Source organism: Triticum urartu, chromosome 7A (assembly GCF_056163025.1).
Source record: "Triticum urartu cultivar PI428250 chromosome 7A, HENAU_Tu73, whole genome shotgun sequence".
Lineage (NCBI taxonomy): Eukaryota > Viridiplantae > Streptophyta > Magnoliopsida > Poales > Poaceae > Triticum > Triticum urartu.
Window position 1 is genome coordinate 45860759 of NC_141879.1, and position 14594 is coordinate 45875352.

General features: G+C 44.4%; 1 protein-coding gene across 1 annotated transcript; it reads right to left on the bottom strand.

The window, feature by feature from the left end:
• Positions 1 to 7152: 7152 nt before the first annotated feature.
• Positions 7153 to 8909, bottom strand: LOC125537542 (Lung seven transmembrane receptor family protein). The gene has a single exon (XM_048700857.2). It carries the CDS (start codon positions 8846 to 8848, stop codon positions 7481 to 7483), a length of 1368 nt encoding a protein of 455 aa, XP_048556814.1. The 5' UTR covers positions 8849 to 8909; the 3' UTR covers positions 7153 to 7480.
• Between the last annotated feature and the right edge of the window lie 5685 nt (positions 8910 to 14594).

The following is a 14594-nucleotide window of genomic DNA, read 5'->3' on the forward strand; positions in this document are numbered from 1 at the left end:
TGGGTGTACTTCATCCGATCGGCAGCTTGATTTGAGATGGTTGGTACTTTACGCCTACACTGTATTGGACTTGAACCGTAGCTAGCATTGTAAAGAGAACTGTCCGACCCCCCTCAAATAGTTCCATTCCATGTGATGATTTCCATTTCCATCCTCAATTTAGAGTTTAGACTCCTTCTGTTTCAAAATAAATGACTCGACTTAGTACAAAGTTGAGTCACTTTTTTGGGATGGAGGGCATACTCCTTTGCTCGTCATACTTGCCGTTTGACTAACTAACATTTCTCGGCCAAAGGGAAAGGCCTAGATCATGGATGCACTTTGCCTAACCAAATTAATCGCATGAGCATGAAGCAAATAGTCATGAGTAGTATAGACTCATGAGCATATAGTAAGTAACAACAACGTCGACACCAACCGAAAGAGAGACAAATGTATATGCATGATGGAGTTGGCTTTAAACTACTGAGTCTAGTTTAACTAGATGGCGTGATCGGGTTGTGACAAAATTTTGGCATCAGGATGGCATCATGCATATGCATACGATGCATGGGCTGGCCGGACTAGGCGTGGCCTACGACTACGAGGCATCATCATCATGCCTGCGCTAACGGCCGAAGTCGTGCATGGCAAAGCCACACGCACAATCAAAAGGCCAAGGCCAAGGATTCTCCCTCCACCATGACTCCCTTGGCCTGCAGCAGCTTTGCAGAGTGATTGATCTCCAAGACCAAAGAGGCCAGCGCGCCAATCATCACGGCGGCCAGCACCCGGCGCCTGTCTACGTACTACTACTGCTCCCCCATGCACCGTCGACAGCCGCCACTATGTATGTTGCCGTCGGCGATCCGGCGTCTAACTCTAATCATCTGCATTATATTGGCGGCACCTAACACCCCACCACGATCGCAAGGACGGGAGAGTAAGTGACTAGTCCTAGGAATCCTAGGTAGCGTGGGCGAGGCCTCGCACTAGCTCTGTTCCTCCAATGATTGAGCTGATGGTTGGAGTAGATAATCAGAGCCTTCTTCAGCATTGCCACAGATCAAATCTGGACTGCAAAACAAAGACAAACTGTATGAGTAAATAAATCCACTTCTTTTGTGAAGGAAAATTTTTGGTCTGCTGGTGTACTATTACCTGCAAAAAAAAATTTGTCTATGGGTGCATTGATGAATTGCTACGCTGCGTCGAAGAAGCCTTGTCCTGAACAGAGGAAGCAAAAAAAAAAAAAATCAGAAAGACAAAAGGCAAAGAGCAACTGTTCGAACCGTCAATTCTCTAGTCCTGCCCGGCTATTTCGGAGGACCATTCTGGACTCACCCGCACCAAACGACCGGTACCACTAATACCAAATCAGAGCAGCGACCCGTCGAAAACAAAATGTATGAGCAGGAAACATTTTTCATATGGCAACGGTCTCCATCCAACACATACAAGACATATAGGTGGTCGCCCCTAACCTAGGAAACATTTTTCATAACCTGGAAGAGGCTTCGGTTTGAACTTGTCTCGAGTGTCCGTGTGGAACGAACCAGGTTTATTAGTAGGTCAGGTGTAGCTTCAGCTCACCTGTATGGTGATCAAGAATTGGCCTGAAGCCTCTTGCGTGCAGGCAACCTGAAAGCAGACGGGCGCATTTGACAAAGGGAAACTAACCAACAGTGAGAAAAATATGTTATCTACATATGTTTGGTGATGTGCTATGGCTAAACTACTTGCACCTGATGTGCTGTGTGGAAGAACTCTGCTGGTGGTCCAAAGTCGGGCACGGAGAACATCAGCTCTGCAGTTGGCATCTGGCTACAGAAACAAGCGAAAATGGAGCTCATGAGAATATATAATACTAACAATTTAATCTCGAATGAACTCGCATGTATGTTAGCGAGAGAACAGAACTCACCTGCATTCTGACTGGCGAAAAGCAAGCAAGTTATAGTAAATTGCTCAGCACACTTGCGGGGATTCAGAATTGAGATTCTGGAACACAGTAGCGCACTCTCGATCCCGTCTTCTTCCATCAATCACATGGAAAAAAATTGCGAATGCACAAGAATGTAGTATGCGTCACACTTCTTCCCATGAATCAGACAGTCTTCTTCCACCAATCACATGGAAAAAGGTTGCGAATGCACAAGAATGTAGTATGCGTCACACTTCTTCCCATGAATCAGACAGATTGCACCGCAACGCCACGTCGTCCTCTGCTTTGGCTTGTGTAGTGGGCGTCAGACCTGAGAGCAAATAAAGCAGCAGCAGGAGCTTCCATCACCAGCGTCGCCTACGTGTAGCCTCGCGACACTGTCCAACCTGCATCCGAAGGATCAATCATCAGACCACGTACAACCCCCAGTGCAGATGGATGGAAACATGCCAACAAGTGCAGACCAAGGCAAGCACCATCTGGGAACTAGACTGTGACAGGCCACCAAAGTCATTCATGGAGAAGATGCATGCGATCTTGCCCTAGCTAGCTAAGCAGTAGCAAAACAGCATAACATAAAGGGTAAAAGGAGAGTCCATACCAGGATAACCATTTGTCCATGTCTGCACCGTGCATGACCAGGCCGGCAAGAGCTAGTGACTTGAGGGAGTGCCCACAGCACCAGAGGAGTAACAAACTTGGTTTATTTATTTTAGCTGCACGATAAGGAGGCATGAAAGTTTTCAACACCAAATCAAATCAGCAGCTCCAGGCACTAACTCTGAGGGGGAAGTGCCTTCCCTAAAGATCTGATGTTAACATGAGCAAAAAGGAGAACAATTACTAGGGAAGCTATTATCCGGGCTTTACTATGCATAGCTCCATCCACTAGATGAAAAGTTGCTCCACCTTGTTAATGATCACAGGTTCTGAAACCATCCGTTAACACGTCATAACGAACTTTTCATTATGGTAGATTCAGTAAGGTTTACCCTAACAAGCACGATCTGGACGTTTTCCTTCTCCCAAGTACGGGTGGAAATCAAATCCTATTAAGCTCATCTCTATAATAAAATAATACTAGTTGTTTCACCGCATAGAAACCACGGATTACTTGTCAGCAGACTTTCACCAAGGAAAGTTGCATCCTTTTAAACCATAACTACGCTTTCTTTTGCGCTAAAACTATTTAAGTGGCCTCAATGCATCTTTGACTTCCAGTGTAGTACATACTACCTTAAGTCCCCTTTACTTGTTTCTAGATCATCTGTCGTAGACCCGAAGCGATGCTAAGATCTTTTAGCCACCCCACAAACATATTTTATCAATAGCAGTCAAAGCTGTACATGTAAAAGAAAAAATCAGTTATACCGAGATGCATGTATTTTTCAGTGAGCAAAGCAGGCAACTTCCTAGTTACAGAAAGAGGACTTCCATGCTCATAATCAGGTTCAGCATGAATAAATGCAAAAGACTGCAACTGCCGCTCTGGAGAGTATCTTCTCTATCATGCTTCAGGGACAGGTTAATGAAAGATCTGAAATTACAACTCCAGAAGCAAAGCACGGGCTAGGACAATGACAGCATTCAACCACAAGCCCAAACGTATACTTAACTAGGCCCAGGTCCATTAAATCCTCAAAGACCAAGAAATGGAATCAGCTGCTACTGTAGAATCCACAGTCCAGTGTCACTGATTGAGTCATGGGAGATGCCAAGTCTCATAAATATCAACCAGTACCATCGAGTTCAGTTTTAATAAAAGGAATATAGTAAAATAAACAGTTAAGATCCCAGGTGAGCAAGAAACTCTGGTCTTCTAGTTACAGAACAAAGCTGACATAACTCCAGATGCCGCAAATCATCTCCAGCAGATCCAAATTTAAGACCACACACTTATTTTGAAAGATCAAATTAGCAACACTTTGAGACATAGCAAAACAGGGTACATATGAAGATGCAGCAGACTATGAAGAAAAGAAGACTGTAATACAAGAAGATGATTGTCGCTAAGGTAAGAGAAACCATCTGCGACCACCACTGTAAGTGATAGACCATCTAAAATCAGAAATATTACCCCCAAACCTGCTAGTGCTACTTCGAAGTAATACACATCTTTAGCTCAATTCTGAAAATACATGGGCTAGGGCAATGGTAGCATGCAACCACAAGCCCAAGCCTATACTTAACTAGGCCCAGGGCCATTAAATTCTTAAAAGGACCAAGGAATGGAATCAACTGCCCTTGTAGAATTCAGTGTTGCTGGTTTCAGTCATGGGAGATGCATGTTCGATTTCAATACAAGGAATATAGTAAAATGAACAGTTAAGATCCCAGGTGAGTAAAACACACTTTGGTCTTCTAGTTACAAAACAAAACTGACATATTTCTAGATGCCGTAAATCATGTCCAGCAGATCAAAATTTCAAACCACACACTTACTTTCAAAGATCAAACTAGGAGCATTTTGAGACATAGGAAAACAGTGTACATCTGAAAATGGAGCAAGCTATGAAGAAGAAAAAATACAAGATGATTCAGTTAAGACAAAAGAAACCATCTGCAAGACTGCAGCTAGTACTACTGTAAATAGTACACCTGTTTACTACGTTTCTGAAAATACATCCAGCGATGATGCTCTAAAAAATAAAAAAACTGCCCACACCCGCCCTGCCTGCTAGTACCACTTTCAAATAATACACCAGTTAGTTCATTTCTGAAAATACATGCAGAAAAGATGTACCTCTTCTAATGACATGATGCTTTGAACAAACCTCCAGGACTCCCAACTGAATTAAGAAATGGCTTACAATTTTCCTAGTCTAGCAGGGAACCAATTTACTTTCCTTCCATGATTATACTAATGCGACAAGATTTGACTGCAATTCAATCTCCCTAGAGGCAGATAAGTCCTCTGGGGGCCAATAAAAGTATCCAGTCCAACTGAAATGTTTCATGCAATGTGCCACTTGCGTGTTTATTATAGCCCACTCATTTTTCTTGTACAATGGAAGTTGGAAGATTTCTGGTCAAATGGCTTCATATAGCACCAAAAAAAAATTTAATGCCTTCACTACTGTGTATCAGGTCACAAAGAGAGAAAAATCAGCGCTGCAATGAGGTATGACACAATATCAAACTCCAGATTGGCCATAGCCTAATGCAGTCTTCAACACAACAGTTCAGCGCTTTGACAAGAGCAAACTGTAGATAATATTTATAGAGCATATGACCTTATAAAAAATTGAAATGTCAAAATCTACTAGGCATGGTCAAATTACACATTTCAAGGGGCAACTTATTCTGTTTGCTGATGTGTGCTCATCAAGTCCTAACTGAAAATCCCAAACTAGACAAACCGCCACAAGTGGGGACATACTCTTAACTAGACAGTGTACTGAATCAAGAGATCAAATTTCAAGGATCAAGGTGACGTCTATATGTTAAACCTTCGCAATAACATCAAAGCATATGCAACAAAATGATAATGCATACATAAAACATGCAAGTAGGTCAGAATCATGTGAAATACAAAAATTTGCAACTTATTATGCTGCTCTAGAAACCGATCAATAGTTTCCGTGTTGAACTTTATTAATGTGTGTTACAGACTTAAATTTGTTTCCCCCTCTATACGACAAAAGTATCCTACAAAACAAGAGCACCAGGACATGCATACAGGTAATGTAGAATAAGTCAGAACTCAGAGCTACAATTAGCACCATATGAATCAACAATCTGAATCACAGTCAACTTCTTTTACCAGACAGAAAGTAAACATCTAGATACAACAATAGCTACAGAGGTACAATGACTAACGGCTAATCTCAAGAATGTATTTAGGTACAATCAAGCTGCTGCATTGTTTGACACAAGAACACACACAAGATCGTTGATAAAAAAATTACGGTAAGGAAAAATGTAACCAACTTCAAATGAAAAACAAAAGGTCGATGACTTCCTGTTTAGCAGTAACCTAAGTCAACTTCACTTTTTTTTATATCTTCTATTGTAGATCCAAAGCAATGTTAAGATCTTTTAGACACCCCACATACATATTTTATCAATAGCAGTCAAAGCTGTACATGTATATTTTAGTCATAACGAGATGCGTGTATTTTTCAGTCATACCCAGCAAAGCAAGCAACTTCCTAGTTACAGAAAAAGGACTTCCATGCTTGCAGTCTGGTTCAGCCTGAATAGATGCAAAAGACTGGAATATGTCTATGGATGAAATTCTGATAGTTGTTGCATGTAAGGAAGTGCTGCTCTGGAGTGCATCTTCTCTATCATGCTTCAGGAACAGGCTAATGAAAGATCTGAAATTACAACTCCAGAAGCAAAGCATGGGCTAGGGCAATGACAGCATTCAACCACAAGCCCAAGCCTATACTTAACTAGGCCCGGATCCATTAAACCCTAAAAGGACCAAGAAATGGAACTATCTGCCCTTGTAGAATCCAGTGTCAAGGATTGAATCATGGGGGATGCCAAGCCTCATAGATATCAAGTCCGATTTCAATATAAGAAAGAGGTATATACAAAGCAAAATGACCATTTATGATCCCAGATGGGTGAGACATTTTGGTCTTCTACTTACAGAACAAAGCTGGCATCATTCTATATGCTGTAAATCATGTCCACCAGATCAAATTTTCAAACTATGTGCTCATTTCCTAAGATCAAATTAGAGAACATTTTTAGACATAGCAAAACAGTGTATATCTGAAGATGCAGCAAACTATGAAGAAAAAACGAAGACAATGTAATACAAGAAGATGATTAAGTTAAGACAGGAGAAACTATCTGGAGTACCACTGTAAATAATAACTGTTTAGTACCACTGTAAATAATACAAAGATGCTCTAAAATAAAAATACTACCCCAACTATGAAAAATCAACGCTGCAATGAGATGCGACACAATATCAAAGTCCAGATTGGCCATAGCCCAGCGCACCTTTTCAACACAACAGTTCAGTACTTTGACAAGCGCAAAAGTGTCAGAATCATGTGAAACACAAACAACATTTGCAACATACTATGCTGCTCTAGGTACCAGCCAGTAATTTCTGTGTTCACCTACTCAAGTGCATTGTAGACTTCAATTTGTTTCCCCGTCATACAACAAAAGGATCCTACAGAACAAAAGCAACAGGACGTGCATACGGGTAATGTAGAATAAGTCAGAACTCAGAGCAACAGTTAGCATCATATGAATCAACAAACTGAATCACAGTAAACTTCTTTTACCAGACAGAAAGTAAACATCTAGATACAACAATAGCTACAGAGGTACAATGAAGAACAGCTCATCTCAAGAATGTATTTAAGTACAATCAAGCTGCTGCATTGCTTGACACACGCACGCACACACACAGGGTGGTTGATACCAAATTACAGTAACGCAAAATGTTAACTAACTTCAAATGAAAAACAAAAGGGTATGGACTAGATACCAGTCTATCGCATTTGTCTTGTGAAAGCATTTGTCCTGTAGAAGCACATATAACACCTGTGTAGCACTGGCAGGGAAAAGGCCGCCAGATTTTAGTACTCATAGCTCAAATTCATCATCCAACTTGAGTGCTTCAGCTGCTGCCTCTTCCTCATCATCATCAATGGCAAAGTATGGGTTATGCACCTCAGGCCGGAACCTGTACCCAGTGAATACATAGAATGCAAGGGTGGCAATCTCTCCAGCCACAACGCTTGTCCAGAGATACCGGTACGAGGTGATGGTCACCAACGCGTACACCACAACACGTGTGAAGTAAATGTAGCAGATGACAACCACGTAGTACTGGCGGAAAAGGGTGAGCTTCATCAGGTTCACCGCCGCTTTCCCATCGGAGCGGGCAGCCTCCCGGAGGTTCTTGATTGACCACACAATCGGGAAGAGAATGGCACAGCAGCAGACCACATCCACCAGCAGGAATATCTGCCTCCAGGTGACCCAGTCTCGGGCATACGGCCCAGATTCATCGATGACCACTTGCGCAATGTTGGCCACTACCTGCAGGGGGATGACGACCATGAGCACCTTCTTCTCACGGTCCGCCAGGTAGGGCTTGAGGAAGGACCAGCCAGTGCCGATGAGCACAATGAGCGTGAAGAGCGAGATCCCCTTGAGGAAGCTGAAGATGTAGAAGAGCACATCCCAGCCGTGGGCGGTGCCGGTGCGCTCGATGTAGGACTTGTCCTCGGCCTCGGCGAGGAGGTTGAAGCCCTTGAGCACGAGCACGGCGAGCATGAAGTAGTGGATCCGGAAGACGGCGGTGCGCTTGCGCAGCAGGATGGAGACCCAGGCGGCGGCGAGCGCGGCGTAGACGACGCAGAAGAGGAAGTAGATGGAGGGCAGCGCGGAGGAGCCGACGGAGAGGTAGGCGCGCTGGCCGGTGACGGGGTCGACGTTGTACATGGCGGAGCTGACGTCCATGGAGACCCGGAGGTCGCCGCCGGCGCCGGCGAGGCAGTTGGCAAAGACGAGCGTGTACTGGCCGGGCTCGGTGACGTGGAAGGCGTGGGTGAAGGAGGAGGAGCGGGCGACCGGGACGCCGGCGGGGTTGGCGGGCGGGCGGAGGCGGTCGAAGGAGTAGGCGAGCCTGACGAGGTCGGACTGGAGCGCGCAGGTGACCTCCAGGTCCTGGAGCTGGCGGAGGACGTGCACCCAGGCGTCGAGGGTGGAGAGGAAGAAGCCGAACTGGGAGAGGTCGAGGTCCGGGGAGGCCGGCGGGTCGAAGGCGATGCCGGTCACGTTGAGCTCCAGCACGCCCTGGTTGGAGAAGCCGAACTCGTCGAGCGGGATGATGGTGCGCGGGTCGGCCCGGATCGCCGTCGCCCGGATCTCGGCCGCCGCAGGGGCCGCGAGCGCCAGCAGGACGGCCAGGAGAGCCGCGGCGAGCGGCGCGGCGGCGGCGGCCATCGGCGGCGGTTGGTGCGATCTGGGGGTGGGGGGAGGGGAGGGGGGCGGAGACGGTGAGATTTGGGATTTGGTGGGCACGCGGTCGCGTGATTTGTCGGTAAAGGCCGGCCCGACGACGACGAGGAGACCCTCTTAGAAATTTTCCTCTTTTAAATCGGCTCAGATTCAAGGCTCATTCGGCTCACAGGATTTCCATGTTCAAAAAGGATTTCCAAATTACAAAATTGTATCTTCTCTATCTCTATCTCCATCTCTAACTCTACCTTTATCTTTATATCTCTATCTCTAAGTATTAAAGGCAAGTTGATAGGATTATCCTCACCTCCTTCCCCATGCATTAAATCAAATTGGTATTTCCATGTCCTACTCAAAACAACGTCATGTATTTTTATTTTATTTCTTTGAAAGTAACAATGGCATGTGTTAACCAGATCAGATTCCACCAAAACTGCATCCTGCCTTAACTCAACGAAATCAAATCAAGTATCACGGAAAACTCAATAAGTCAAAACTTTTGTTGCCTCCCCCTACGCATACTCAAATCAAACCAAAATCTTACCAAGCGCATGGTGGGTGTAAGCTTATGTCGGACACGACTGATGTTGAACCGTTAAATTATGTTGCCCCTGTTGCAACACACGAATAATTAGCTACTCCCTCCGACTAAAGATGCGACAATTAATGTGGATCAGGGGAGTGGTAGAATTGAAATGTAATGTCCACTTCAATCCTTGTAAATTTTTCGTGATACCTTACCTAATGCTAAGGATCATTAGAAATCAGGCCAAACCTAAATAATCTAGTACCTTCATTCTAGTGAAACGAATGTTATGCATCAAAAAAAATAAGGATAAAAAACCTACAAACATAATGAGCCTTAAGCAATGTTCAGATGAATTATTGCCTACATACGAGATTTTTCTTATGTCTACATAGATAGAGTACCGTTAAAACCATATGATTAATTTTATGCCCCGATGCTAATCTCAAAATATCAATCAACTTAATGCGTAAATTTAAAGAAAAATATCGGTTACTTACAATACTGAACATGTTGATGATTTATAGAACAACAGTCACAAGTTATAGTCTAAGTATGTCTTCTTCTCCTTTATCCTTTCATCCCCCTCTCTCATGGCCTTCAGCGGCGTCATGTCAGATTGTCGCCTTTCCTCGGTTTGGCATTTTTCTAATACCATATACAATGCATGGTGCTTAAATGGGTTTTTAGAAAAATAAATTAGTTTTTACTTAAGAAGCAATGCTCATTTTTTAGAGTGCATACACTTAGTTTAATTAGGCACCTACTATAGAAATAAGCATTGGTGTTTAGGAAAAAGTAGTCTATTTTTTAAGCAACTCTCTTAGCATGTCGCATTGTACATGTCTAATCCCCGATAGGTGTTCCCTGGCTTCAACTTTTTTTATAATCATCTCCTCCCGTATTCAACTATAAGGGTAGTAGCATCATTTACAATCATGGAAATCACCACATTCGAGGGTGAATCCATCCGAACACTAGGAGGAGAGAATCTAGCTAACCTAGCTAGTTCGTGAGCAACTTGATTATTTTCTCTCTTACAATGACATATAAAACATGATTGAAATCTAAAACCATGAAATAACAATCATCAAATATGTCACTTGCGACGGAGGATGAGATACCATCTTTCAAGGACGAAACCACCTCTTCACTATCCGTGTTTATCTCAATTTTGCTGCATCCAGCGGATCGAGCTAGGTTCATACCTGGCTTCAACTCTTCATATAAATGCTGGCGATTATTCCTTTTTTAAGTAGCATTTCTTATATTTTTGGGCGACCAATCCAATCTATTCACTTTGTATATCATATACAAACTAAAAACAATGTGGTCTAGTGTGCCAACTTTATGAATTGTCATTTTCAACTATTGTATCGATAATAAAATCTTAGGAAGCTAAGGTTAATAAATGGACAGAAAAAATATTTTTCATCCGTCAACTGTACCGAAAGCCTAAACATTGTCCCTCACTAAATAAAGTATAAAAATATAGTCCCTTGACTTGTGAAAAAACAGATACTTTTGGCCCCTCGTGCAAGTTTCGAGAGGTTTCATGAAGACCTGGTCTGGTTTTGACTTGACAAAAATTTCATGTAGTCCCCATGTGCGGTTTTTGTAATTAATGACAATCCCTATGGACTAATGTTGCATTGAGATATACATTTGAAGGAAAGTTTCATTGGCAATGCATAAAGAATATTGGATGAATTGAAGGATGAAATTCATCAACACAAACATATGCATCGAGACTTAATAATGAGTGACAATTCCTATGGAGTAACAATGGCATCAAGTTATGTATGAAGATTGTTCCATGGGTAATGCAACAAGAAGATTGAATGGATTCAGAATGAATGTCATCTACATATGGTTGTGCATCAAGAATGAGTTCAAAATGATTGAATCAAATATGATTGAGATGAATTCCATGTGAACGAGATGTGATCAAAATGGAATTCGTTGGAGGATCTCAAAAGTTGTCATGCTTCAACTTATGAGTTGGACTATAATGGATCAAGATCTTGAGAGGAGATTAAATATAAAAATGATATATATGGCTTGAAGACGAGATCATGATGAGTTCATTGAGCCATGGTTGGTCAAGTCGTGAAGCAGGTAATTCAAGTGAAGAATTCATCGTGCCTCTCAAGAGATTGTGATGGAGCATGGGTAATAGCAAGTGATGACCAATATGATACTCATGTAGAGAACCCAATATGGCCATGACAAATTGAGTTATTAATGATAATGTTTTGAAGTTATGAAGTAATGGGAATCATTCAATGTGGCTTTCAAGACATAAATATAGATCATGGAGTAAAGATATATAAAGGTTGATCAAGATAAAGATCGACGATTGAATTCTAAATGGTCAACACATAAGCACAAATCCGAGCAGTGCTACCGCATTAAAGCGGGCAAAAGCCGTTCATCCGAGCAATGCATGACAACCACTACGAAAAGGGACGATGTCGAAGATCAAATCTTTGCTTCGGAAGTTGTCTGGAGAGCCAAATATGTCTTCCAGCGTTAAGGAGCCCGTGCAGCGGGCCTCCACGCCGGGTATCACTCCTTTAAAGGTAATGTTGCTAGGCTTGATTCTTGACGGGTCGATGCCCATCTTGCGGACAGTATCTTGATAGATCAAGTTGAGGCTACCACCGTCGTCCATAAGGACTCTGGTGAGATGGTGTCCGTCAATGATAGGATCGAGCACCAGGGCCGCCGAACCTCTGTGACAGATACTGGTTGGATGGTCCCTGCGATCAAAGGTGATTGGGCAAGCTGACCATGGGTTGAATTTTGGGGCGAGAGGCTCTACGGCGTAGACGTCCCTTAATGCGCGTTTGCGCTCCCTCTTGGGGATGTGGGTGACATATATATCATGTTCACCGTTTTCACCTCGGGGGGGGGGGGACTTCATTTGTCCCCCAGTGTTCGAAGGGCGAGGCTCATCATCGTCCTCGCTTTGCAGTCCCTTCCCCTTATGTTCGGTATTTAATTTACCGTCCTGTTTAAAAACCCAGCAGTTTCTGTTGGTGTGGTTGGTAGGCTTGTCAGGGGCGCCATGGATCTGGCAAGGCCTATCCATTATTTTGTCTAAATTAGATGGACCATCCCTATTTCCTTTGAACGGCTTCTTCCGCTGACCGGGTTTAGAGCCGCTGAATCCGGCGTTTACCGCCGTATCCTCCCTTTCTTTGTTGTTGTTCTGACGCTTGTTTTTGCCGCGTCGTGGCCTTCCATTGCCATCCCTGGCCTCGGAGGTGCCGAGGTCGTTGGTACTGTTGCTTCTACGAGCTAACCAGCTATCTTCGCACACACATAAGCGGGTCATAAGTGTAGTAAGAGCTGCCATAGTCTTCGGCTTTTCCTGACTGAGGTGTCGGGCGAGCCATTCATCAAGGACGATGTGCTTAAATGCCGCTAAGGCTTTGGCGTCCGGACAGTCGACGAGTTGGTTCTTTTGAATTAAGAACCGAGTCCAAAGTTTGCGGGCTGACTCTCCGGGTTGCTAGACTATGTGACTCAGGTCATCAGCGTCTGGTGGCTGGACATAAGTGCCCTGAAAGTTGTCACGAAAAGCGTATTCTAAGTCCTCCCAGTTGCCAATGGAGTTTTCTGGGAGGCTATTCAACCAGTGCTGTGCTGGTCCTTTTAGCTTTAGAGGGAGGTATTTAATGGCGTGGAGATCGTCTCCGCGGGCCATGTGAATGTGTAGAAGAAAATCTTCAATCCATACAGCGGGATCTGTCGTTCCATCGTATGGCTCGATGTTTACGGGTTTAAACCCTTCTGGAAACTGGTGTTGCATTACCTCGTCGGTAAAGCACATAGGGTGCGCGGCGCCTCTATACCGGGCTACATCGCGACAGAGTTCAGATGACATATGAGTTCGGGGCTGACCCCAGACTTGGTTATGGTTGTCGTGCCAGGCCTGGTGGCCATCAGCTCGTGTTGGAGCACGTCCTCTTGATCCATAGATTGATCGGGTCTGATCGGCTCTATTGGTCAGGTCCTGACGTAGATCGTACATGTAGCCCGGAGCCGTTGTCTCCTTGCCTCTACTGCGAGGGGGCGCGGGCTGTTATTCGGCATAATTAGCCATTTTGTCCCGTCCGCGTGGTGGTTGGTCTGGTTGATTGGCGTGATTGTATTTTGACGGTATTGGCTCGAAGGCTTCGTCGTCAAATTGTGGCAGTAGCCTGCGCTTAGGATAACTTTTTGTTTGGCGCTAAAAGCCATATCCTTCTTCGGCGGCTAGGACCTTGGTCCATCTGTCATTGAGCGTATCATGTTCGGCTTGGATCTGTTGCTGTTTATTTTTCAGGCTCTGTGCAGTGGCTATAAGCCGTTGCTTGAAGCATTCTTGTTCAAGGGGTTCCTCTGGGACGATGAATTCTTCGTCATCGAGGCTAACATCCTCTTCAGAGGCATGTAAATAGTTACTATCCTCTGAATCCTCGTGATCAGCGTGTTCGGGGCTGTATTGACCCTCTTCCCTTTCATCCTGCTCAAATGCAGGCTCAACGGGGTGATCGGGGTCTTCGGCGTTATCCGGAGTGTTATTATCTCCGGTGTCTGTATTGCTTTCCCTTGCCTAACGCGATCGTGAGCGGCACCGCTGACGCCGGTGTTTTGGTGGTTCGTCGACGGGCTTATCCTCATCTGGGTCTTGAGTGCCATCGTCGTCCTTCTTCTCAGGCATTGATACGTCCATTTTTCATCATGCTTTTATATCAATATTTATTGCATTATGGGCTGTTATTACACATTATGTCACAATACTTATGCCTATTCTCTCTTATTTTACAAGGTTTACATAAAGAGGGAGAATGTCGGCAGCTGGGATTCTGGGCTGGAAAAGGAGCAAATATTAGAGACCTATTCTGCACAGCTCCGAAAGTCCTGAAACTTCACGGAAGATGTTTTCCAAATATATAAAAAATACTAAGAGCAAGAACTTCACCAGGGGGGCCACACCCTGCCCACGAGGGTGGGGGGCGTGCCCTACCCCCCTAGGCATGCCCCCTACCTTGTGGGCCCCCTGGTGGCCCTCCGGTGGCCATGTTCTGCTATATGGAGTCTTTCGATGGGAAAAAAATCATAAGCCATCTTCTCGGACGAAACTCCGCCGCCACGAGGCGGAACCTTGGCGGAACCAATCTAGGGCTCTGGTGGAGTTGTTCTGCCGGGGAAACT